The sequence below is a fragment of the Astatotilapia calliptera genome, chromosome 20, assembly GCF_964374335.1.
Source record: "Astatotilapia calliptera chromosome 20, fAstCal68.1, whole genome shotgun sequence".
In the NCBI taxonomy this organism is placed as follows: Eukaryota; Metazoa; Chordata; class Actinopteri; order Cichliformes; family Cichlidae; genus Astatotilapia; species Astatotilapia calliptera.
In genome coordinates this window covers 37,246,173-37,271,257 of record NC_137441.1, presented here as the reverse complement: position 1 = coordinate 37,271,257, position 25,085 = coordinate 37,246,173, and the positions used below count along the sequence as shown (strand labels likewise).

General features: G+C 44.0%; 1 protein-coding gene across 1 annotated transcript in view; it reads left to right on the top strand.

The window, feature by feature from the left end:
- LOC113013675 (ERC protein 2-like) overlaps nt 1-25,085 on the top strand; it is a 158,059-nt gene that overhangs the window by 68,949 nt on the left and 64,025 nt on the right. The window contains exons 15-17 of the mRNA XM_026154768.2: nt 5,625-5,718; nt 12,549-12,701; nt 16,159-16,319. Of these exons, the coding sequence (XP_026010553.1) occupies nt 5,625-5,718; nt 12,549-12,701; nt 16,159-16,319 (408 nt within the window). The remainder of the gene's footprint in view (nt 1-5,624; nt 5,719-12,548; nt 12,702-16,158; nt 16,320-25,085) is intronic.

Here is a 25,085-nt window from a genome sequence, read left to right as displayed (position 1 = left end):
TCCGGCTCCCTTCTCCCAAACTCGCGAACAAGACCCCGAGATACTTGAACTCCTCCACTTGGGGCAGGAACTCATCCCCGACCCGGAGTGGGCACTCTTTTCCGGCTGAGAACCATGGCCTCAGATTTGGAGGTGCTGATCCTCATTCCCGCTGCTTCACACTCGGCTGCGAACTGTTCCAGTGCGAGCTGGAGGCCCTCACCCGATGAAGCCAACAGAACCACATCAAAGCAGAGATGAGATTCTGAGGCCACCAAAGCGAAAGCCCTCCGCCACTTGGCTGCGCCTAGAAATCCTGTCCATAAAAATTATGAACCGAACCGGAGACAAAGGGCAGCCCTGGCGGAGCCCATCACCCACCGGGAACGAGTCCGACTTATTGCCGGCAATGCGAACCAAGCTCTTACAACGGTTGTATAGGGATCGAATGGCCCGTAGCAATGGGCCAGACACCCCATACTCCCGCAACACCTCCCACAGGACACCCCGAGGGACACGGTCGAATGCCTTCTCCAAGTCCACAAAACACATGTAGACTGGTTGGGCAAACTCCCATGCACCCTCAAGTATCCTGGAGAGGATAAAGAGCTGGTCCAGTGTTCCGCGACCAGGACGAACACCGCATTGTTCCTCCTGTATCCGAGGTTCGACTAGCGGACGAACTCTCCTTTCCAGCACCCTGGCATAGACTTTTCCAGGGAGGCTGAGGAGTGTGATCCCCCTGTAGTTGGAACACACCCTCCGGTCCCCCTTCTTAAAGATGGGGACCACCACCCCGGTCTGCCAGTCCAGGGGTACTGCCCCTGATCTCCACGCAACATTGCAGAGACGTGTCAACCAGGACAGCCCTACAACGTCCAGAGCCTTCAGGAACTCGGGGCGGACCTCATCAACACCAGGGGCTCTGCCACCAAGGAGTTGTTTAACTGCCTCAGTGACCTCGCCCCCGGAAATTGGCGGGTCATTCCCCTCATCCCCAGACTCTGCTTCCTCCTCGGAAGACGTGTCAGTGGGATTATGGAGGTCCTCGAAGTATTCCTTCCACCGCCTGACAATTTTCTCAGACGAAGTCAGCAGCGCTCCGCCAGCACTATACACAGTGCAGGTAGAGCACCGCTTTCCCCTCCTGAGACGCCTGACGGTTTGCCAGAATCTCTTCGAGGCAGTCCGAAAGTCTTTTTCCATGGCCTCTCCGAACTCCTCCCACACCAGAGTTTTTGCTTCAGCCACTGCCCGAGCCGCACTCCGCTTGGCCTGTCGATACCTGTCAGCTGCCTCCGGAGTCCCACAGGCTAACCAAGCCCAATAGGACTCCTTCTTCAGCCTGGTGGCTCCCTTCACCTCTGGTGTCCACCATTTGGTTCGGGGATTACCACCACGGCAGGCACCAACCACCTTGCGGCCGCAGCTCAATGCAGCAGTTTCGGCAATGGAGACGCTGAACATGGTCCATTTGGACTCGATGTCCCCAGTCTCCCTTGGAATGCTGTTGAAGCTCTGCCGGAGGTGTGCGTTGAAGATCTCGCGGACTGGGGCCTCTGCTAGACGTTCCCAGCACACCCTCACTACGCGTTTAGGTGCACCGGGTCTGTCCAGCGTCACTTTTCAAACCCAACTCATAAAAATGATAAAAACTCATAAAATCAACAAGATGGTGATTAAAAACATTTTTTTTAAAGATGCAAGCCAGAGACATGAAACGGCAGACTTATAAACCTGTGTGGTTTCCAGAAGGGAGAGTAATAACAGATATACATATTGATAGAAATGTTGATTACGCCCCCTTCTAACACGTCTCTGGTTATTCAATGCAATTTTATTTACACAGCTCCAAATCACAACAAAAGTTGCCTCAAGGCCCTTTATATTGTACAGTAGATACAGAGAAAAAGCCAGCAATCATATGACCCCCTATGAGTAAGCACTATGGCGACAGTGGGAAGGAAAAACTCCCTTTTAACAGGAAGAAACCTCCGGCAGCACCAGGCTCAGGGAGGGGCGGGGCCATCTGCTGTGATTGGTTGGGGTGAGAGAAGGAAGACAGGATAAAGACATGCTGTGGAAGAGAGACAGAGGTTAATAACAGACGCGATTCAATGCAGAGAGGTCTGTTAACACATAGTGAGTGAGAAAGGTGACTGGAAAGGAAAAACTCAATGCATCATGGGAATCCCCGGCAGCCTACATCTATTGCAGCATAACTAAGGGAGGATTCAGGGTCACCTGGTCCAGCCCTAACTATATGCTTTAGCAAAAAGGAAAGTTTGAAGCCTAATCTTGAAAGTAGAGATAGTGTCTGTCTCCTGAATCCAAACTGGAAGCTGGTTCCACAGAAGAGGGGCCTGAAAACTGAAGGCTCTGCCTCCCATTCTACTTTTAAATACTCTAGGAACAACAAGTAGGCCTGCAGAGCGAGAGCGAAGTGCTCTAATAGGGTGATATGGTACTACAAGGTCATTAAGATAAGATGGGGCCTGATTATTTAAGACCTTGTATGTGAGGAGCAGGATTTTGAATTCTGGATTCAACAGGAAGCCAATGAAGGGAAGCCAAAACAGGAGAAATCTGCTCTCTCTTTCTAGTCCCTGTCAGGACTCTTGCTGCAGCATTTTGGATCAGCTGAAGGCTTTTCAGGGAGTTTTTAGGACATCCTGATAATAATGAATTACAGTCGTCCAGCCTGGAAGTAATAAATGCATAAAGAGTGAGTTTTTTAGCGTCACTCTGAGACAGGATATTTCTAACTTTAGAGATGTTTGGTTATTATAACCAAAACTTCCTCAATGGTTTTAAAGGTTACTGTTGTGTGTGTGGCAAGGTGAGAAGGTGTTAAATGTATTCATCTTTTTATTAGACATATTTCACATTCATTGCACACCAACATCAATCATGAAAACAGACAGTCATGCACACACACATGCTTCCAACTAAGGGCTGTGACAGCAAATATTTGCCCACATGTGGGGGCAGCTTGTCGGTTGCGCCCAGAATAAACACACCAGTGTGGATGTGGAATAATAATGTGGCGCATTTTAGCAGCTGCTTGGTCACAGCTTGTTTACAGTGTTGGAGGGTTCTCTTAAGCACTAATTTGTCACTGTCAGCTTTCTCGCACTTTCTGTTCATTTTCTTTTTCTCTTAAAGTACGAAGGCCTAACTGGGAGCTCAGAGATGTGTTTTAATTCTATTTTGAGCATATTTGTGAGTAAACATGAACTCTACCCTAAGACCAGGGTGCATGCATTTTGTGGTTAATGAGTGTCTAGTAGTAGTGAGTTTACTGTGAGGGCTTGTGTGTGTTTTCCATATTTTTTTAAACGTAATATGTGTGTGCCACATATACCAAGGCTCAGGGATTGGCGCGGAGGTTAATACATATCCATCCTGGCTGGTTACACAGTTCAACTCTGTAATCAGCACCTGAGCAGTACACAACGCTGACAGCAGATTTACTACCCATGTGTGTGTTTCTGTCAGTAATCAGACTTGTGGCATTTTATTTCTTAAAAGGAGAATGTGGGTTATGTGCACAGTGGTGCGCATGCATGTGCTCGCATCTCCTGTCTGCATATGTTTGTGTTTTGTTGTTGAAAGATTTACACAGCAGTGTCTCACCTACCTCAGTCGTGTCTTGTCTTGTCCCAGTCTGCTTTCTTGCTAAGACTCGGCACACAGCATTCATCCTTACCTGATGTACTGTACACAGTGCAGCTCTGCAGTCTTCTGAGATGAAGCATGCAGAACTTGTTTTAACTAATAAAACTAAACAAATAAAGCCAGATAAAGCAAGACAGGACAATGAAGCGAACTTATTTGTACGTGTTAAATATTGTGCTGTACTCAATAGTCGGTACACACACGCAGACGCAAACACGCAAAATAAAAACTGCAAGGAAGTGTAATTTATGCACATATGTTCACGTCATGTGGAAAACAACGTCCCCTTCTATGTGGTGCTTGCACGATCTCGCCAAGTTTATGCTGGTTTCCTCTGGGAGCCGCTCCTTCGCCCGTCATCACAGTGCAGCTGATAGTTGAAGCAATCTTTCAAAAGTGGACACAAGGGCCAGACTTTGCATGTTTGTCCCTCTGGAGCCATTCATTTAAAAAATCCCATTAGCCACAAGAATCTTTGAAATTTTCCCAGTTTAGCCATCGTTTCCATCTTAGGAAGCACCTGTTTTACCACAGAACCAGAGGATAAATGTCAGAGGTTTTACTTTTTAATTTATATGCTTTTGATTATAATTTATAACTTTTAACTTAAAACGTCTTCAGAGCCTCTTTGTTTCAAGTAAAGCACGGTTTTGCACCATGTTGTGCCAGTGGTCAGATATCAGTTGCAGCTGCACAGTGCTGGGCAGGCCGAGGATTTCCCCTCTGATAACGCTAGGATGTGTAAATACAGGTTCAGACATTTAACATTCACTCTGTATGATTTATCCCCCTGAAATATAATGAATTTCATGAAAACTCCTTCACCCTTGGCTCAGCTCTTCCATGCCCACACCAATTTTTGTATTATTGCTGTTATTATTGTTATTTTTTGTGTTGTGTAAGTATTTACCATCACACCAAATGTTAGAATCACCAGTTAACCTGACAAGCAATCTTTGGACATGTTTGTCAGGTTAAACCCAACAACCTTGATGCGAGGCCACCAATGTGCCTCTGTACTGCCCAACAACTTGATATATAGGCTAACTTGTGCTCTGTGCTTAACCTACTCTAGTTTTTAATACTTTTTCACCCCTTTACGTTGTACTCAAAGTGCACTGCAAGCTGCACTTACAGACATATTTTTAAAGCTCGTGCACACATGGAAACCTGTAAGGGTGCATAGGGAGGTCCTTCGGTTTTAGTCTCTTGCCCAAGGACACTTCAACATAAGGATGCAGAAATCTTGGTCCCCGATTGCACACTGGCTTCCCATTGTTCCTCATACAAAGGATAGCTTAAATGCAAAAAATGTGTTTCCTGATGGGGCTTAATAATGACAATCTTCCACTTTTCTGGCATAGTTGGATAATGTTTTGATTCTCTTTGATACAGTAACTAAGTCCAAAGGCAATATACTTGAAGAAAACCTCAAGGAAAATTGGTTTTGTCATACATTTTAAGAACATACATTTCAACTGGTGCACTATTTTTCTGAGGTGAAAGCCAGTCCACTCTTGACTTAAAAAGATGTTGCCTGTGTTTGTGGCATCTGTTTGTTGAGTTTTCTGACCGCTCATTCATGCAACATGTCTTCATCTGCATCTTGAAGAGTTTCTTGCATTTGTACATGCAATCACTTGCTAGACTCATTCTGTAGGCGTCCATAAGCATTTTTCTACTTGCCTCGAATTCTACTTGCATGGTGTTGAAGGTTTGATTAATTATTTCCCCTTTTCTTTTTTGTTGAAGAAAATGGTCATTTTGATGAATATTTTTATGGATAATTGTCGTCTTTAAAAGGCTCAAATATGTCAAAAAAGCAAGCAGTTTTGTACTTTCAAATGACCGTATATCTCATAGCATTAAATTTAGTCATTTAATGTATTTCAGATTTTGATCATTGATATATGATATAACAAACACTCCTTGTTTATCTGTTGTCATCCATTTTTCTCTGTCTGAAGACAAATCAAGTCTCCTAACATCCAGAAGCAGACGGTGCCAGGCGAGATGAGGAAAGACGCCCTGATTGATGGACATCCCCACTCGTTATCACAGGTTTGATTATGTTCGTACGTTTATGTCAGTGTTATGTTTGGATTCTTTTTCATGTTTCCAACCAGCAGAGTTCAGTTTGGTTCATTCTCAGTTCATCTACCTGTTTTTGTTTCCCCTCTCACCACCAATTGCAAATGATGTAGATGAATTTCTTCTTCTTCTTAGCTGTGCTGTAGTCCCTCCATTCATAGATCTCAGAGTCTTAACCAGAAACAAAACTCAGTTCCATACCTAAAAACTGCATCATGGTGACTCACATGGGAATAGCAGCACACTGTGTCTAGTCAGACCTCATGATGTACCCTCTCTGATGTAATTTGTGTAGTTGCTTACCTGCTTAGACGTCAACAAGAGTGTTGACTCACTGTGTGAGTGCACACGTATACTTCTACTCGTCTGCAGGCTGAGGTGTTAATATACAGAGTGTAGCCATGCCAGGTTATCCCCAGGGGACGGATGAAGTAAAGTACATTTACCTTCCTGCCAAACAGACCAAGAGTCTCTCTCAGTCTGTTTTTCTGCTGAACTATTCTGCTATTTGTGTATTCTGGCAGCCAGCATTCAACTTCCTATTTCTGTATCTAAACAGTGTCTGTGAAACACACATTAGTATTGCTGGAAAGAGACATGACGTGCATGTCAGGTACAGGGACGTGGGACACGCTGAAGCGGACCTTACCTAGTGCGTCCTTAGTGCGAGTCTTTTTGAAGTTACACTAACAGCTGAACGAAGCGCCCTTGATTCAGGTGTAGCATATAAATACAGCTGCAAGCTTTGGGACAAACTTCCTTCTTTCATGTGCGAAAAATAAAACTTACTCCAAACTCCTTTGGTGGCCTTTCTCTATTTTTTGTAAACATCTTCATATTTTGAACTCTGTCGAGCTGCTTGGCTGTAGCAACAGTCCCCATGAATATACAGCACTTTACATTCAAATGACATCAATCGTTTTCTAGATTACAGCAAAGTATATTTGCGCTCCTCTTGAATGTCAGACAGGCCTCCAAGTGCTGCTGTTCATCTTTTAACTCGTTCCAGTGGAGGTGACCACATCACTCTAACTCTTGTTGACCTTCAGTGTTTACCAGATTTTACTGCTTGTTTTCGAAGCTTACACGGTCATTCGCCTTTATGTTTGTGATCTCTTTTACTCTCCTCGGCTCTTTGAGGTTCTTTAAAAAGCCCTTTCTGAAAATCTCTGATTCGTATTTTTTTTTAAATATTATTATTATTATAGCATATTATTAGCAGTGTTATCGTTAGTATCATTTATCCTGAATACAATATAACCATCACATTTTTGTTGACTACATCATTTAATGTTTGGGATGGCACTAAATGTGGCAGACGCTCAGATATGTCAATTGGGAGAGATTGGAGAAGAAGCATCTTGGATAAGAAGCTTTGAGAAAGGCCTCGGGTCTGCAAAATTTTGTTATTTCCATTTATTTTTGTAGTTATTGAATATATTAAAAAATACTGAGCAAAGGAAATGTTTGTCTTCAAGCAGATACATGCAATCAGACTGAAATCCCTGTTTATTGTCATTGATCTGTGATGCTCCACCCTCCTGGTTTCCTGTGCTATTCTTTTCTGTTTCCTCTGGCAAGAGCCTCAGTCGGTCTTCAGAGCAACTGGCTGCACCTGAGAGGTGGGCGTGGCCAAGAGAAGGAAAAAAAAGCAGCTCTTTCCAGCTGCTCTCATTCTTAATAAGTAATCTGAGCCAGATGTTCTGCATAACAATATACAGAACAGTTTTCACAGGACTACATGATTCCACCACAGCATTGCACTTGGGCTGAGCTTTGGTTCATCGTCCTGTTGCATTCATGTCACATTTGACTCTAGAATGCTTTCGTGTACAGACAAGTTCACGATTAACTCCATAACTGCAAAGTGCTCAGGTCCTGTAGCTGTAAAGCCCAAATCATCATCCCTCCTGAGGTTGTTGCAGAGGTTGTGTAGTTTGTTTGGTTGGTAATGTGCATACCTATAGGAAGTAGTATGTTCTTTTAGAGAGAAGAGGCCTTCTCCTGACAGCCCTTCCAAACAAGCCATACTTGTCTGGGATGGAGCTCTTAGGTTTAATGCAATTATTCTGAGACTCTGTTTACAGTCTGACCTTGGGGTGAATTTGCTGGGACGCCCACTACTGGGAAGATTATGGGATTGTGTTAGGATGAACCAGAACTCTCCAGACCATTAAACTTCTGCTTTTACAAAGATATGTTACACCTAGATTATAAAAGCTGCTGCTACTCACCTTCTTAATTCTGTGGGTGTACTTAGTTTTCCACAGCACTACATGGTGTCCTGTGAAAGCTCTTTTTTTCACTGGACTGTAATTCCTTTTGTGCTGACATCTTACATAACATTCTTGCATACTTTCACTTATCCATGCGTGCTTTATAACGTTAACTCCTTTCATGTCTCAACACAGATTTTTAGCCGTGCCAGCGGCATGGCTCTAAAGCTTTCTCGGTTAATCTTGATATTTAGAGAACTATTCAGTGGATTGCCATGAAACTCGATACAGACATCCACTATACTTAGTGCTTAAACCCTAACTTTGATGATCTACCAGCTTCTTCCACAACAAACTTTTGCATCTTTTTAACATTTGCGGTTCAAAGTTAAATGTTCACTGGATGAAATCTCATGAATTTGGCACACATTTGTCTCCTCAAGATGATTTTAATCATGTTGGTAACTCCTTCAGCAAAACCTCAATTCTAATACACTTCATTGAAAACATTCCCATCAACCTATTTCTGGGCATTAATAACTGTTACTATGTCATTAACCTAGAAGGACAATCATGGCAAACAATAGTGCGGTTACAAACGAGCATGCTAGCTTTGACAGTCTTGATTATGCCAAAGCTAACATGTAGTCCAAAACAATGTTGTGCTTAAGCTTTGAGGATATAGTCTCACTGAACCACAAAGGCGGCTGTAGAGTCTTAGACTTGTTTTAAAATGAACATAAAATTCACACAAACTCCATTAGAACAGTTTATAATATAGATATTTCTGTCTCCAGACCGTCTGACGTCAAAGACTCCTTTGATCCTTATGAGTTATTGCAAAATCCACTTTAACAGTGATTTCACATGTGCACCACATTTTAGTCAATTCGATTGCGCAGTTAAGTTGAAGAAAAACGTTTCCCCATTTTTGGGGCAGGTTTCAGAAGAAATTTATCACTTGGACATCAATCCAACATGAATAAGACTTAAGTTTCTTAGACGTCAGCTAATAGACAGCAATTTAATGTAATACATTTTGAGGTAAATATAGGAGGAATTTGTTAAAAATGCAACAAAGGCATACCAATAAAACATTGAAATGTTGAAGTCAGGTTACATTAGATCAAATATTCACTGGCTATGGAGACACAACATACAATCTGTATATCCGGTCGTTAAGTGATGACGTGACGAATCCTACTTCCGGGTCTAAAGTAGTCTGCGTTTAATATGGCTTTTGTGTTGTTAACATGTTTAATGTTTTGTATTTTCTTCTATTTGATCTCAAAAAGCTCCTAAAACAGTCAGTGATCACTGTTGACCTCCCTCGGCTTTTATTACCACTAATCATTTATTTAAGCTCAGTTTTTAAAACCTTAGGATGTAACTACAGCCCAGCCCATGCAGCAGTATATGAATGACTAACCTCGTATTGTTCTCCTGGCTGAAGTTTGGTCCTTTTACAGCATCCTGCCATGCGATTACATTTGTTCCTGACCACCGAGAACACTCACGTTAACTTTTATCCAGTGGAAAAAAAGTTAGCTTGTTTATATTATGCTAACATAGCTGTGTCGCTAGCGGTCACGTAGCACATCATTATATACCAGCTAGCCCAACTTCAGTAACCCTACAAACGTCACTGCTGTTTAGTTTCTGTCTTCATTTATGTTGGAAGTGATAGCAGAGCTGTACGTTTTAATTTGTTTCCAAAACCCCGCAGTCAGGACATGCTATATTGTATTTAGATAGAAGCTAGCGAGCTAACTCCCTGCTAACTTCTAACTCCGTTAAATGTCATAAATTCCGTTTTCACGGATGCCTGGATGTTAAACTCAATTGTTACACCTGGTAGAGCAGAACGCTGATCATTTTATTAAAGATGAAAGACTTTAGACAGTTTTTCAACTCTCAGTAATGCCACAGTGATCGTTTGATATATGGACCTGCAGCGGAGTTTAGGCCCAGACACGGCTAGTGACGTCAGACATTACGACCGGATTGTGTCTGCTCAGCGGTGAGGCTGGTTGTGGCCTCTTCCTTTCTCTTTCCACTGCTCTCTGTCTCTCTCTTATCTCTGGCTCCATCAGGAACACAGCACGCTCCAAGGGTAAACACACACAAACAAACTCTCCCAATCTTGCCAGAAGAGTTTATGTGGGATGGAGCGATAACATCTCTTTGCTCCATTGTCTCCATCGCGCCACGCTGCACTTAACAAACACAGAGAAAACACATCGGAAGTATTCTCCTCAAACCTTCACACCGGCCTTTTATTTCTCTTTTATCTGTAACTGAGAGGCATCAGCAACCCTCGGTGCTCACCTGTTTTTGAAAGTGAATTATAGCAAGGAAGGTTTCTTCTTTTTGTGTTTTTTGTTTTGTTTTTTGATTTAGGGGGAAATGTGAAGAAAAAAAAGATTGTTCCCAGAGTCTGTAAACTGGACCTAAATTACTTATGAGATGTCTGGCCCTGCACACATATTTAGCATATTTTAAATTATGAAACACAACAGTTCATAAAGACTGAGACAGATGTCTGATCATAGGTGCACAGCTGCTGGAAATGTGCATTCTCTCACTCTCCGCTCGTTTATGTAAGTGATCGTAATCCCTTCATCAAGCCAGAACAGACCAGAGCCATAATGATCCTTCCTGGGGGAATTAGGTGATGATTGTTGCTGCAGAGGCAATTATCTTTACTTTTCTCCCCGTTCTCTGTGCTTTTGTATCTTCTTGCCCTATTTTTCCCCATTCTTTGTAGTCTTGAAAGCCAGCGATATTCTCGTGTTACTAATAAAACTTAAAGCAAACATGTATGCACAGACACATTTATAGTGCACATTCATACAGGGGCAGACACAGCTTTCTGGTTAGGTTACACTCAGGGGTCCAGCAGTGGCAGCCCCATCTCAGTGGGGTGTGTGTGTGCGTGTTTCTGTCTGTTGGGTGGGGTCAGACCAGTACTTGTTGATTCTGGTGCATCGAGTTACTGCTTGTCTGTCACATCCAATTACAGTTTCGGACCGTTGACGCACTCGGCCTGGCTCTGTGTGTGCGTGTGGGTGTTTGTCGCTCACCTCCAGCTGTGCCATGCCGACGTAACGTGCCACAAGTATCCACTTGTGATTCGGATGGCTTGGCAATGTTTTCATCACACTTACGGATAATCCTGTTGCTGCAGTTTTAGTCTGCACCACTGACTCGCTCAGTGAGTTAGCCTCCTGCACTGATGGGCTGATAATTGTACCAACCTTATACTTATTTCCTCTTCTTTAGTATTTATTGGAGGCACTTAATAAGCTATTCATGTGCAACTTGTGTGTTCCTGGCGCTGTCTCATAAAATGACTTTCACTACATGTGTGGAATCCATCACAAGCGATTTCTCTTGTAATACAAAATATTTTCTAGATCCCTGTCAGACATGAGACATGTGCACATTTACAGGGCAGCTAAAGCTGGCTGATGCCACTCTTTCAAAGATTATATTCACTTTCACAAACATGTAGCATCTATTTCTGAGATGAAATATCATTTTAACAGCAGTCAGCCAGACTTATTCTCACGTTTCCTAGAGAGCGTCCGGCCATCCCTATTACTCAACAGTGCTTATTGCTTTTCACATACCTCGTTCACATTTATATTTTACATGTAGATGTAAGGCATGAGTATATCAGGTTTGTGACACTTTTGTTGCTCCTTATGGACAGATTTTGTAGCGTGTTGCCATTAATTGTTTTTTCTTACATACCCTTCTTATTGTCATCTTGTGTCACTGTGACTCTACAGAGAATTATGGGACTATATGTTTCCGCAATAGTTAAAGGCTCATTGTTTGATATGAGTTCAAACCAGAATTTGATTGTAATTCTATAATTCAGATCTGGGGTTTAGTGTGAAGTTTATAAGTTTGCTTTATCAGTTCATTAGTTTAACCATTTAAAATCACTGGAAACTGTTTCCTCGTCCACGTGTCCACAAAGCTTCTGTAGTGCTCCCAGAAAAGTGTGAACGTGTGAACTAGAAAGTGAGTCAACGCTTTCGGTGCTGCAGAGAAAGTTGACAAAAAAAGAAAGGTGGCGAGATGGAGAATCAGAGGGTTTATTATTTCTGTCCAGTGTTTTCTTTCACAGTTCCATCAACCAGGGTGGAAGCGGATCCTTTTCTTCCACTCACCATAGGTGTGAAAGGCCACACACAAACTGCATGTAAATGCACACAGTCTACTCCACACCTACAGATTCTCACACTCACATGGATGGCAGCAAAGGTCACAGCACTTAGAAACTCTTTCTGCCCTACTTCTCTCTCTCTTGTGTCTCGGCTGTGTCTAATTCTTCATGTGGGAAGTCTGTTTGCTTCTCTAGCTGCAGGATTTGTTTTTCTTTTCTTTCATTTCTGATTTAGCTAGAATGATTTTTTTTTTGCAAAGGACCAAACAGTGCAGTGTGAATGCAGATGATTTGTGCACCAAATCGTTTGAACATTTAAGAACAAACTATACTGAAAAAACATTCATCTTCCTGCTTTTTGCTGCTTTGCTTCCAAAACCCCTCCCCTTAAATCTTCATGCCCCTAGCTTCCTCTTTTGGCTTCCCAGGATGCCATGCGGGACACAGCTGAGCGGATCATGGAGCTGGAGAGGGCACTGAGAGAAAGCATGAACACCTCTGCACATAGGGAGGCTCTCTGGGCACAGGAGGAGGCTGCCCGGGTTCAGGCCCAGAGACAGGTTTACCCGGCGTAGCGCACGCGTATCGGGCGCCATACCACCATATACATTTACTCGCACGCATGCACACAGATAGTCTCGAGGCTCTCCACACAGGTTTCCTTGTGTACCTTTTAAACTCTGTGATCAGTTGATCAGATCATTCAGGACTTCAGGACCACTGCAAAAAACAAAACTTAACTGCGCCTCCATGTGGTTCAAAATGTAGCTGCAGGCAGACCATTATATCATTATTACCAAATGGGTAGTTGCCTTTTGTTTCCTCTCTGTTATTGCTTTTTCTTCTTAATTTACTTTTGATTCTCTAAACACTCTTTTGTTTATTTTATTCTTCTTGACTGAAATTTCAAACCAAAAAAAAGGAGAAAAAATTCCAGTGGCCTCCTTTCGTTTTTTCTTGTTAACTTTGCATCTTTGAAAATGTAAGCATACGTTTGAGATGTTGTGAGTTTATGTCTCTGTAAGCAGAGTGACTGACAAAGCTGGAGACTTGATGGAGCACAGGTTGCCCCTTTTAACCACATGTCCTGCTTATCTGGCTGCCTTTCTGGCTGCCTGCTGGTCCGTCTACAACTTTGAGCAGGCCCCAAAAAAGTTTACGTGTGTGTGTGTGTGTGTGTGTGTGTGTGTGTGTACGTAGGTGTGTCTGCGGTGGGAAAGAGAAACAAGGCAAGGGAGTGTGTTTCCTCTCGGTGTGAGCATGCATTTGAATGAGAATGACCTCGCATTACTTACGAGTGCCACAAGTAACATGAGAGCAATCGGCGGTTAAAACAAGAACCAACATTTTGAGGCAGAATGGCGGCTATATTGCCTCAAACACACACGTGTGCTTCCTGGGAGAGTTTAAAAGATGAAGAGAGGCCGGAGCAGCAAAGTAAGAGAAGGTCAAACTCAGTTTAGAAAATTTTGCGAGCGCCAACGCTAACTGCGGCTTGTTTTTTTTTGTTTTTTTTCTCCCTTCTTTTCACAATTTCTGTACTTTTGCACGCTTGACTTGCATTCAGCATGGATACTGTGTTTATCAAACAATATTCTGATTCACTGCAAAGTCAGAAAAGTATATTTATGTCTGAGGGACTTTTTGCACGCATAGAAGTAAATGATTCAGCTGTGACCTGAGATTACCCAAAGATTCAGGAAAAGCCTTTTCTAGCTGATGACACATTAACATTCATTGACCCCACGAGCCATAGTCACAAGCCTTTATTATAAGTCAATCCAAACCCTACGCATAGAAAACATACCGAGCCAGCGTGTGGTCATACTAGCGACTGAACTTGACACGAGCTGAACTAGAATGGAGTTACAGCCACACTGTTGACACAAGGAAAGCTGCCCGAGTGCTCAAGGTGCTCAGTCACCGATGCTCACTGTTCGCTGTCAAAGGAGTGAGCTTTGTCAGCCAAAATAACGTTACCACATAAGACGGGAGCGGTTCAGCATGCCATCATTTTAAAACTAGACAGTTGTCAGTCAATCACCAGTCTTGCCTCGGAGACTGGAAAAGAGTGCGTGGAGCGACTTAGAGAGGAACCAGTTCCTTTGAAACATCACCTGACTCTGGCACTGCTTCAGCCCGCCCTGCCAAACTCACATTCTCACCCCTCCTCTCCTCACTCTTTGCTTGATTTTCTTCTTTCTTCTCCCCTCTGTCCCAGAGTAATCAGTCTCATGATGTGTAATGCGCTGAAAGTCTTCCATCAGCCTGACCTGCTGAAATGGAGCATGGGTAATGCCCTGGGTCACTTTTTTTCACACCCTTGTTTTCTAAGTCTCTCACTCCCTCTGCCTCTCGTCTTTCTCATACAATCATCTCTGCTGTCCAGCCACTGTCCCGAGCCTTGCGTGTTCCCATCTGCCTTCTTAAGTTGTCTCACGCAATTATCTCCGCGCTCTCTCTCTCTTGTTCTTGATTTCTGCTGTTTTGCTCTCCCCTCTGTGGCGTTTGAACTAGGCCTTTGAACCAGCAACACAACGCAAACGGACAAGAGGGATTTGGCCCTTACCTCTGAGCCCTCAATCAGCTTATCAACTAAAGGGGCTTTGGGCCAGCCTTAGAAGGCCTTAGCCTGGCTGGGGGGCTTTGCCTTGAAGTTGAGCTAAATTAGCACGCACAGGCTCACTGCTAAGCTGATTAGGTCCCTAATTTCACTAAAATGCATTGTATTCCTTATTAATGATGTGATTGTGAAGTGAGGGCTAGCCTGGGTGGTGGACTAATAAGGGACTGGGAAGGGAAAAGTTGGTGCATGAGGGTTGATAGGCATGTGGTGGGTGTAAGTGGAGCTGTGTGTGTGACCCTTGGCTTTCAAGAAGAAAAGATTGGCTTTGTATGCACTCGATCCTGGAATCAAACAGTGGATATTAAAATGGTGTAAGTTTGGAGACGTGCATATTTTGACGTTGCTCGGTCTATTAACAGCTAGAAACTACTGAGGTCAATTGTTCTTGGCAGAGCTATGGGGTGTATTTTATTGAATATATTGAATATTTTGTTACATTTTGAAGAAGTTTTGACTGAAAGTCGTCATTTTCCAACCGTACTGTTTAAGTTTCAGCGCTCCGCACTCCCTTTGCTTTTTTCTTCTCGTATTCAGCGTGTGATATTCATGAAGAGTGAGCACGTAAGCTGACATCTGTGAAACACACCTAGAAAACTGGAGGAGATGGAAACTGTCCTGAAAATGTGTGAACCATTTGGCTCCTTCATAAAAGAGGCCCATTCCTTTCTCTCATGTCCTACCCCATGCAGTGGTTTTCCCCAATAATCCTTTTCTCTGCATTTTTCTTTCTCCTTTTTTTCTTCCAAACTTTAGATTTTTTTTACCCTGTATCACAAATTAGCAGCTCATCAAAAGTAAACAATGATAAATGTATGTTCCTGTTGTTTTACATTTACATCTGTACATGCTTGAGTAATACTGCATCCTATTGTGAAGTGCTAGCTGTTAGACAATTAGACACTTCCTGTCTAATGACGCCCTGAGGTCATATCCTGTCAGACACACATGTGTGTGCAGATACAGAGGATGCAGTCAAGAGGTTGATCATTATCCTCAGCTCTAAAGCACAACTGCACTTGAGAATATGATAAGTGAAAGGCGAGGGTTGAGAGGAGAGGGTCAGAACAATCACTCAGCTAACCTGTGACCCCGAGTAATTTCTCCTGCTCCTAAATGTCAGCTGGCCATTGATTTTCAATGTTTAGGCTGTCATTTTATGTCATCTTTTAGCAATCCAACACACGTTCTTGACACACACACAGACAGCAGATAACTTGTCCTATATCAAATTACTTTAGCATGCTCACTTCTGTGTGTGAGTGTGCATGCATAAGTGCAGAATAGACATGTTTCTTTGTATTATTATAAACTTATCTTATAATTAAGAACGGATCAATGTGGGTCCTCTAGTGTGTTTATACCACCTTCCTTCTTTGTCTTCCACTGAATAGCTGGAGGAGCTGATGGGAGCTTTGGAGAAGACGCGCCAGGAGCTGGACGCCACAAAACTGCGTCTGTCCTCCACTCAGCAGTCGCTGCATGAAAGAGACGGACATCTGAACAGTCTGCGACAGGAGAGACGAAAGCAGCTGGAGGAGATTCTGGAGATGAAGTGAGTGTCGCAGTCACCTACATGTCTACATATACCGCACTCACTTTCAGTTACATTAGGTAGCTTTTAGTTGAAGTTTAACTGAATTGAGTACAGCTGTCGGCCCAAACATCTGTCTTTACAAAGTGGTTAGTGTTGTGGTTTAGGTCACAATATTAGAAACGTGCCATTTTCATGTGCTTATTGTTTAGGTTAAAGTTAAAGGCAACGTTCTTGCAGTGCAAGATGTGTAGTAAAATGAGTAGCACTGGATATTTTAGTAATAAGATGCTAACAGAGGGGTAAAAATTTGAGTCATGCTGTATTACTACTTTAGAAATACACCATGTTTTTAGGTAAGAAGTCACAGCACTGGACACCATGTTTAACATTATTTCCCTGAAACATCAGGACTGTGTGAATAATTTCAGTTGTAAGAAGTTAATTATCAAATGTTTTACTTTTTTAAAAATCATGTGATTTGATGCATCTGAGGCAGTTTGGGGTTCAGTATTGAGTCAGGGAACACATCAACATGCAGACTGGGAGAGTCTGGAATTAAACCACTGTCCTTTAACTTTCTAATCTTTGTTTTTGGCTCCATTACACTATTACATAAATGCCATTCAAATGTATCTCAAGTAGAAATTGTTGATCCCAAGTTAATGTTTTCAGTTACATAGTAATTTCTTAGTTATGCATTTTTAAAATTAAATTATTGCCCCAGTACCCCACGTGTTGACACGGAGCTACCATATCGACTGGTAGTGAGCGATTCTACACTTTTCTACTCAGTTTAAACACTTTCTTGCTACAAACCTCATTCACCCTTTCATACAAAAGCCCTTTTCTGTGCATAAGCACTAACTTAATGTTCACAAACACTATAATAAATGCATTCAGGGGAACTCTTGGTTAAGTATATTGTCCAAGGATACTTTGACATGCAAGTTGGAGGATCGAACCCCTGACCCTCCGATTGGTAGACGACCTGCTGTACCTCCTGAGCCACAGCTGCCTCCGAAGGGGGGATAAAAGTACACTAAAAGTGTGAGTGCAAGTGACTGACAGCCCATAAAAGTAGATTTTCTTTTTTTGGCATGGTATGATGGGCACTGGCATGATTTACTCACTGTTTTATCAAGAACATTTGTAAAAATAGCAGCATTTTTTTCACTGCAGCTCATAAACCTGTGTCTAATATTGTATTAGGCACATTTATCTGCTCACCTGTTCACATATGCATTCGTGTTTGAGTGTGATATAGACATCAGCTCTGAGGTGTATTCTGAAGCAGGATCAGCCGTTGTCTAAAGGTGCCTCGTGAAAAGTTCAGTTTATTGAGGACAGGTGGTGTAGTCTTAGATTTGTGTGCAGCTCTTGCTTCGTGTGTCTTTGTGACACAGAGGGAGTTAGAGCAGAAGGAAGCTTAGGAGGAGGATGTGTAGAACTGTTTGCATTTCCATGTGTGAGTGTATGTCAGTGGTTGTGTATGGATGTGTGAGTGAGTTCAGTGATCTGCAAGTGGCTTGGCTACATGTGCGTTTGCTTTGAGCGCTCTGATTGAAGGAGCATGGAACCACATATCTGCTTGTCATGTGCTGCGGAGAAATGCCTTTAATGTCAGCTACTCAGTGCAGTACAAAAGAGAAGGCTGGCACATTCTGTATGTATTGAAAACACAATTGTTAAAGCCTACTGTGGCTTCAGCTCTTCAGACCACACATATCTGATGTACATATAGCTGTATAGGGTATTTCTGACTACTGACAGCAGGGTGCCCTTTGCCTGTCTATCTTCATACACACACACAAACACACACACTGCTGATACAAACCACCTTCCTGTCTGTTTCAATTTCCACCCTCCAAGCATTACTGGGAATGTTTATCAGTGGAAATGAATAACATATGATAAAGTCAGAAAGCGTGGTCTACGTACAGTATAGAAAAATGCTCAGCAAAGTAGCATGTGATTATTTTAGTGAGTTAGTGGTCCGGTAGCTTATATTGATTTTATTAGAAATATATCTGAGGAAGAAGGTTGTTGTGATGATTCGCTGACATGAACAACAAAAACAACAAAGTAGAACCTTCAGCTTTTGTTCAAGCCTGCATTGGTAAGACCTTTAGAAATGTGCCATTGATAAGGGGACATGAGAGGCATGAATGTGCATGTTTGTGTGTGTGGTCTGTTGTACACGGTTAAGTGTGTGTGTGCGTGAAGAGGTTAGAAGCAGGGGTTAGGGGTCACTGGTGATGAGGATTAAAGGACTGTTGAACTGCAAAGGGCAAAGCTTCGTGAGACTGACACACAGCTGAACAAGCTGCAAAGATACACTTGCAGAACGTACACACAGCCTCAGTGGAACTCGCATATAATCACTCACGTCTGCAGACATGCACATACTTACACAAACTGTGGCTTACTCCTTTAAAAGGGGCCATATTCCCAGAGCACAGCTCTGCTCCAAGTTAGCAGAGGGAAAGCTAAACAGGAAAGATAGAGCAATGAAAGAGAGGTAACAAGCGAGACACGTTAGGGGGAAAGCAGAAAACATTCGGGCAGAAAGAGGGAATGAGAGGGAGCAGAGAGTGGAATGGAGGGACTGCACATGCTGAAGCATTTCAAATCTTAAATCATGAGAGAAGTTTGATTGCATGCCAAGTTTCTCCTTCCCTCTGCTGTAATGTGGCATTTGTCAAGAAGACCAGCTGAAGCAAACCATGTGAGGCATGTCTCCAATGAATTGGAGAGCTTTCTGTGTGTGTCTTTAATGTGTGCATATATATGTGTGCGTGTGTGTGTCTGTGTGTGTGTGTGTAAGCCAGAGGGAGGTAGAGAACTCTTGGCTTTTCAACACTGTTAATGAAAGAGACAAGGAAGGAAAAAGCATTTTCAATACTCTCATTGCATTCTGGGTTTCCCTGTTCATCGTGTGTGTGTGTGTGTGTGTGTGTGTGTGTGTGTGTGTGTGTGTGTGTGTGTGTGTGTGTGTGTGTGTGTGTGTGTGTGTGTGTGTGTGTGAGAAAGAGAGAGGGAGAGCATTTTCATATTTGCCTTTTACAGATATAGCTATATAGCTGAATGCTTAATGCTTAAGAACACTGCAGGTCTCCTCTGTCACCCCACACCAGATTGAGTTTCCACCACACTGTACAATATTCACACACACATACAAACACTCACACTCACACAGATGGCCTCTGGAGGAGCTAGTCATTAAACAAGTCTTGGGTCATGGGGTATAGGTGCACAATAGAGAAATTATGTGTTTGGACATTTTGAATAGCTAGTCATTGAGATGTTTCCATAGTCTGAATAGGATAAAACTATATATGCCACAACATCGCAGTGGCTTACTGAACCTGATCCTTCTATAGACTTTGGGAATGTAGGTGATATTATCTCTGTTTACATTTCAGTGATGGAAACGACGATAGTGGAAAGAAAGGGGGGAAAAACAGTGGCAGCTTCGATGCAGAGTTGATAAAGCGGAACTTCTTTGGGGTAGCTAAGTGGCAAGTTGAAAAGTTAAGAGATGGAGGAAAAAATTACAAGACAGAATGAGGAAAAGAGGAAGTTGTATCATAGATTTAGGGAGGAAATAGTACATGATGGAGAATGATATGCTGGGCCAGGGATTGATGGAGGGACTGATGGATGTAGGGAGTGGTGGAAGAAAGAAAGGTGAAGCTGAACTATAGCTGTAAAGAGTTGGAAGAGCCATATGAAGAGCAGTTGTTGGAGTAAAATGACCAACTTTAGCACAACATATATCAGCAAATACCTGCATCACACTGAAACAAAGAACGCATACCTTTTAAATATTTTTACTTTTCATGTGGAGCATCCATCCATCCATCTTCATCCGCTTTGTCCGGGGCCGGGTCGCGGGGGCAGCAGCCTAAGCAGAGAGGCCCAGACCTCCCTCTCCCCAGCCACCTCCTCCAGCTTATCCGGGGGAATACCAAGGCGTTCCCAGGCCAGCCGAGAGATATAATCTCTCCAGCGTGTCCTGGGTCTGCCCCGGGGCCTCCTCCCAGTGGGACACGCCTGGAACACCTCACCCAGGAGGCGCCCAGGGGCATCCTTGTCAGATGCCCGAACCACCTCAGCTGGCTCCTTTCGATGTGGAGCAGCAGCGGCTCTACTCTGAGCCCCTCCCAGATGGCCGAACTTCTCACCCTATCTCTAAGGGAGAGGCCAGCCACCCTTCGGAGGAAGCTCATTTCCGCCGCTTGTATCCGCGATCTCGTTCTTTCGGTCACTACCCACAGCTCGTGGCCATAGGTGAGGGTAGGGACGTAGATCGACCGGTAAATTGAGAGCTTCGCTTTTACACTCAGCTCCCTCTTCACCACGACGGACCGGTGCAGCATCCGCATTACTGCAGCTGCAGCCCCAATCCGTCTGTCGATCTCCGGCTCCCTTCTCCCAAACTCGCGAACAAGACCCCAAGATACTTGAACTCCTCCACTTGGGGCAGGAACTCATCCCCGACCCGGAGTGGGCACTCTTTTTCGGCTGAGAACCATGGCCTCAGATTTGGAGGTGCTGATCCTCATTCCCGCTGCTTCACACTCGGCTGCGAACTGTTCCAGTGCGAGCTGGAGGCCCTCACCCGATGAAGCCAACAGAACCACATCAAAGCAGAGATGAGATTCTGAGGCCACCAAAGCGAAAGCCCTCCGCCACTTGGCTGCGCCTAGAAATCCTGTCCATAAAAATTATGAACAGAACCGGAGACAAAGGGCAGCCCTGGTGGAGCCCATCACCCACCGGGACGAGTCCGACTTATTGCCGGCAATGCGAACCAAGCTCTTACAACGGTTGTATAGGGATCGAATGGCCCGTAGCAATGGGCCAGACACCCCATACTCCCGCAACACCTCCCACAGGACACCCCGAGGGACACGGTCGAATGCCTTCTCCAAGTCCACAAAACACATGTAGACTGGTTGGGCAAACTCCCATGCACCCTCAAGTATCCTGGAGAGGATAAAGAGCTGGTCCAGTGTTCCGCGACCAGGACGAACACCGCATTGTTCCTCCTGTATCCGAGGTTCGACTAGCGGACGAACTCTCCTTTCCAGCACCCTGGCATAGACTTTCCCAGGGAGGCTGAGGAGTGTGATCCCCCTGTAGTTGGAACACACCCTCCAGTCCCCCTTCTTAAAGATGGGGACCACCACCCCGGTCTGCCAGTCCACAGGTACTGCCCCTGATCTCCACGCAACATTGTAGAGACGTGTCAACCAGGACAGCCCTACAACGTCCAGAGCCTTCAGGAACTCGGGGCGGACCTCATCAACACCAGGGGCTCTGCCACCAAGGAGTTGTTTAACTGCCTCAGTGACCTCGCCCCCGGAAATTGGCGGGTCATTCCCCTCATCCCCAGACTCTGCTTCCTCCTCGGAAGACGTGTCAGTGGGATTAAGGAGGTCCTCGAAGTATTCCTTCCACCGCCTGACAATTTTCTCAGACGAAGTCAGCAGCGCTCCGCCAGCACTATACACAGTGCAGGTAGAGCACCGCTTTCCCCTCCTGAGATGCCTGACGGTTTGCCAGAATCTCTTCGAGGCAGTCCGAAAGTCTTTTTCCATGGCCTCTCCGAACTCCTCCCACACCCGAGTTTTTCCTTCAGCCACTGCCCGAGCCGCACTCCGCTTGGCCTGTCGATACCTGTCAGCTGCCTCCGGAGTCCCACAGGCTAACCAAGCCCAATAGGACTCCTTCTTCAGCCTGGTGGCTCCCTTCACCTCTGGTGTCCACCATTTGGTTCGGGGATTACCACCACAGCAGGCACCAACCACCTTGCGGCCGCAGCTCAATGCAGCAGTTTCGGCAATGGAGACGCTGAACATGGTCCATTTGGACTCAATGTCCCCAGTCTCCCTCGGAATGCTGTTGAAGCTCTGCCGGAGGTGTGCGTTGAAGATCTCGCGGACTGGGGCCTCTGCTAGACGTTCCCAGCACACCCTCACTACGCGTTTAGGTGCACCAGGTCTGTCCAGCGTCCTCCCCCGCCACCTGATCCAACTCACCACCAGGTGGTGATCAGTTGACAGCTCAGGCCTTCTCTTTACTCGAGTGTCCAGAACATATGGTCGCAGGTCTGGTGATACGATTACAAAATTGATCATCGACCTGCGGCCCAGAGCGTCCTGGTGCCACGTGCACTTATGGACACTCTTATTTTCAAACAAGGTGTTCGTTATGGCCAAACTGTGATTTGCACAGAAGTCCAGTAACAAAGCACCGCTCGGGTTCAGATCAGGGAGGCCGTTCCTCCCAATCAGACAACAGCCCCCAGACAACATAGCCCCTGGGATCCCTGGGTCACACAAACCCCTCCACCACGATAAGGAAGCGATTATTGGAGAGGTGGAGCATGTTTTCAAGTAATTGGCCACCAATTGTTTTTTTTTTTTTTAAATAAATAAAGTCAGTATTTAGTTCAAAAGAGCTTTGATTTCCTTAGTAGTCTTATACAGTTTTGAAGACACTTGGCAGGCAGGTTCTTCCAAGCATCTTTTAGTACTTGCAGCAGTTTGTCATTGGTTTTTGTTTCCTAATGAACTTCCCAACAGACTCGCTAATGTTAATATCTCTGTCGGCGATCATATTATGTGCTTCTGTCATTGAAGATGGCTTTTTTATTACTTTGAATATTTGGCAAAAAATGTCTTAACTTACATTTACTCGAAGTGATCTCCTACTTCTTCCTGGTATTACTTGATGGACACAAATCTAAACTACTAAAGTAAGATTAAATAGAAAGCTTTAAATGCAATGATTAAACACAGAGAAAATATACTCTGAATAGCTGTTTCTTTGTGACAGTAACTGCTATAAGAATCCAATTTAATAACTAAATGAACATATAAAGAGACGTTGTAAATATGACATTAATATAGCTGTCTGCTTTTTCTTCTTCTCTAAAAAGGTTCTAAATAACATGTTGGACAGAAAGGCTGAAAATAACAAACAAGATCCTTAAGCTTTTTATATCCTATTATACCCACATTTGTCCTTGACGCTTGAAAGCCTTCTGAACAGTTATGGTGTGAGATTATACAAAAGTAAATTCCGGTCAAATGCCACCACTCATTTCTTTTATCATGTCTTCACTCAAGTGCAAATGAAATATTCTACACAGTGGAAACATAGCAAGACCTCAATTACAACTCCAGATTACATTCTGTCACATATCCATCTGCTGCCCGCTTACAGTAACTCATGGCATAATGAAGCTTAGAGCAGTAGCGACGTTATGACTTCAAAATCCCCAATGTAGACATCCTGTCTGCATAGCACCATCGCCATGGTTACACTGACTAAACACACAGAGAGACCAGCTGTACTGGCAAGGTCATGTCCCTGCTCACTGATCTCTCGCAGGGACCTGGACACACACACGCGGGTTTTCACAAACTTAAAAACGAACACACAAATGAATGCAGCATGTGCACACACTCACACACACCTTTAGACTGAAAAGCCTCATTTACACGTTCATATCTTCAGCAAGCCAATATAGGCAATATTGTTTTTGTGGTTTTTCTAAAAATTACATTCACATATACTGACATCATTTTGCTAATGACTCTGAGCTCACGGAAATATATGACGTCACAGCATTTTGTACACAAGAACTTGAAGTGGATGCTCACACCTATGCACCTTTGCACAGCCATATGCGCACAATTACCGCGTGGCGTTATAGCACCATTGTTGTGATAGGTAATGATGAGACATGGAGGGTCAGTGCCGTATGTGAATGGGATTCTCTGTGTTGCAGCGATGAGGAGGGGCTGACTCCACATCACCTTCCCCTCTCTGAGCAAGTTTGTATGCGCGCCGCCTCGTGGGATCTTCAGCCCATTCATCATGTCTGTCTATGCTCCTGTGCCCTCTGACACATGTGTTTACCTTCGACGTGTGTGTCAGCTGTTGAGCCTATAGGTGTCTTATTATGTCAAGGCCTAGGCAGGCTCCACCCAGCTCCTCCAACTCGTCCTTTGAGGTTTTGTCAATGGAGGACTTCATCACATGGAAATGCTTCCAAGTCGCTTGTTCGGTATAGTAAGGTAATGGAGACTTCTTTCTAGATCCTATAATGCGAGCCGCAAGGGTGGAAACAAATAGTCCAGAGATACATGTAAAGTTTGCTCACGCATTTAGGTTTTCAAGTTGGATACTGCTCGGCTCGGCTAACACTCTTAGAGTTTGAATACTATATTTAACACTAAATCTTTGTAGCCATTTTCTCCTGGACCCAAATCTGCTCATGCCACAAGTTGGGCTGTTTTAACATCAATTATGGTTATATTTTATCACTACTTATTAATATTTTACTGGTGCCTATAGTCAGATAGCGTGCTTGGCAAGCACCGACTTACCCATTAAATACGATTTGGAAGTTCTGCACAGTTTGTAAACCCTGGTTTGAGTTTTGCATGGCTGCTGCACAGATGTACACTCTCTGTAAGCGTCAGTGTGAGAACTGCTGGGCCGAGGTACCAGTGAGGTTTCAAGAACCATGGAGTGGCTATGAGAAGTGGCATCGTCTCCTTAAGTTAAAGCGTAAGTGAGATGAAGGCTCATAAAAGTGGTGATGAACTGTGACACTCTGAGGACGTCTGCTGAGGGTCGACAGTGGATATACGTGTTTTGTTAAACTGATAGAGATGGAAGAGTCTTTCCAAAGAAAGACGCAATTTTTGTCCTAATCTGATAAATGACATATTGAAGTTGGAGTGATTAGGAAAAGAAAAGAAGTGA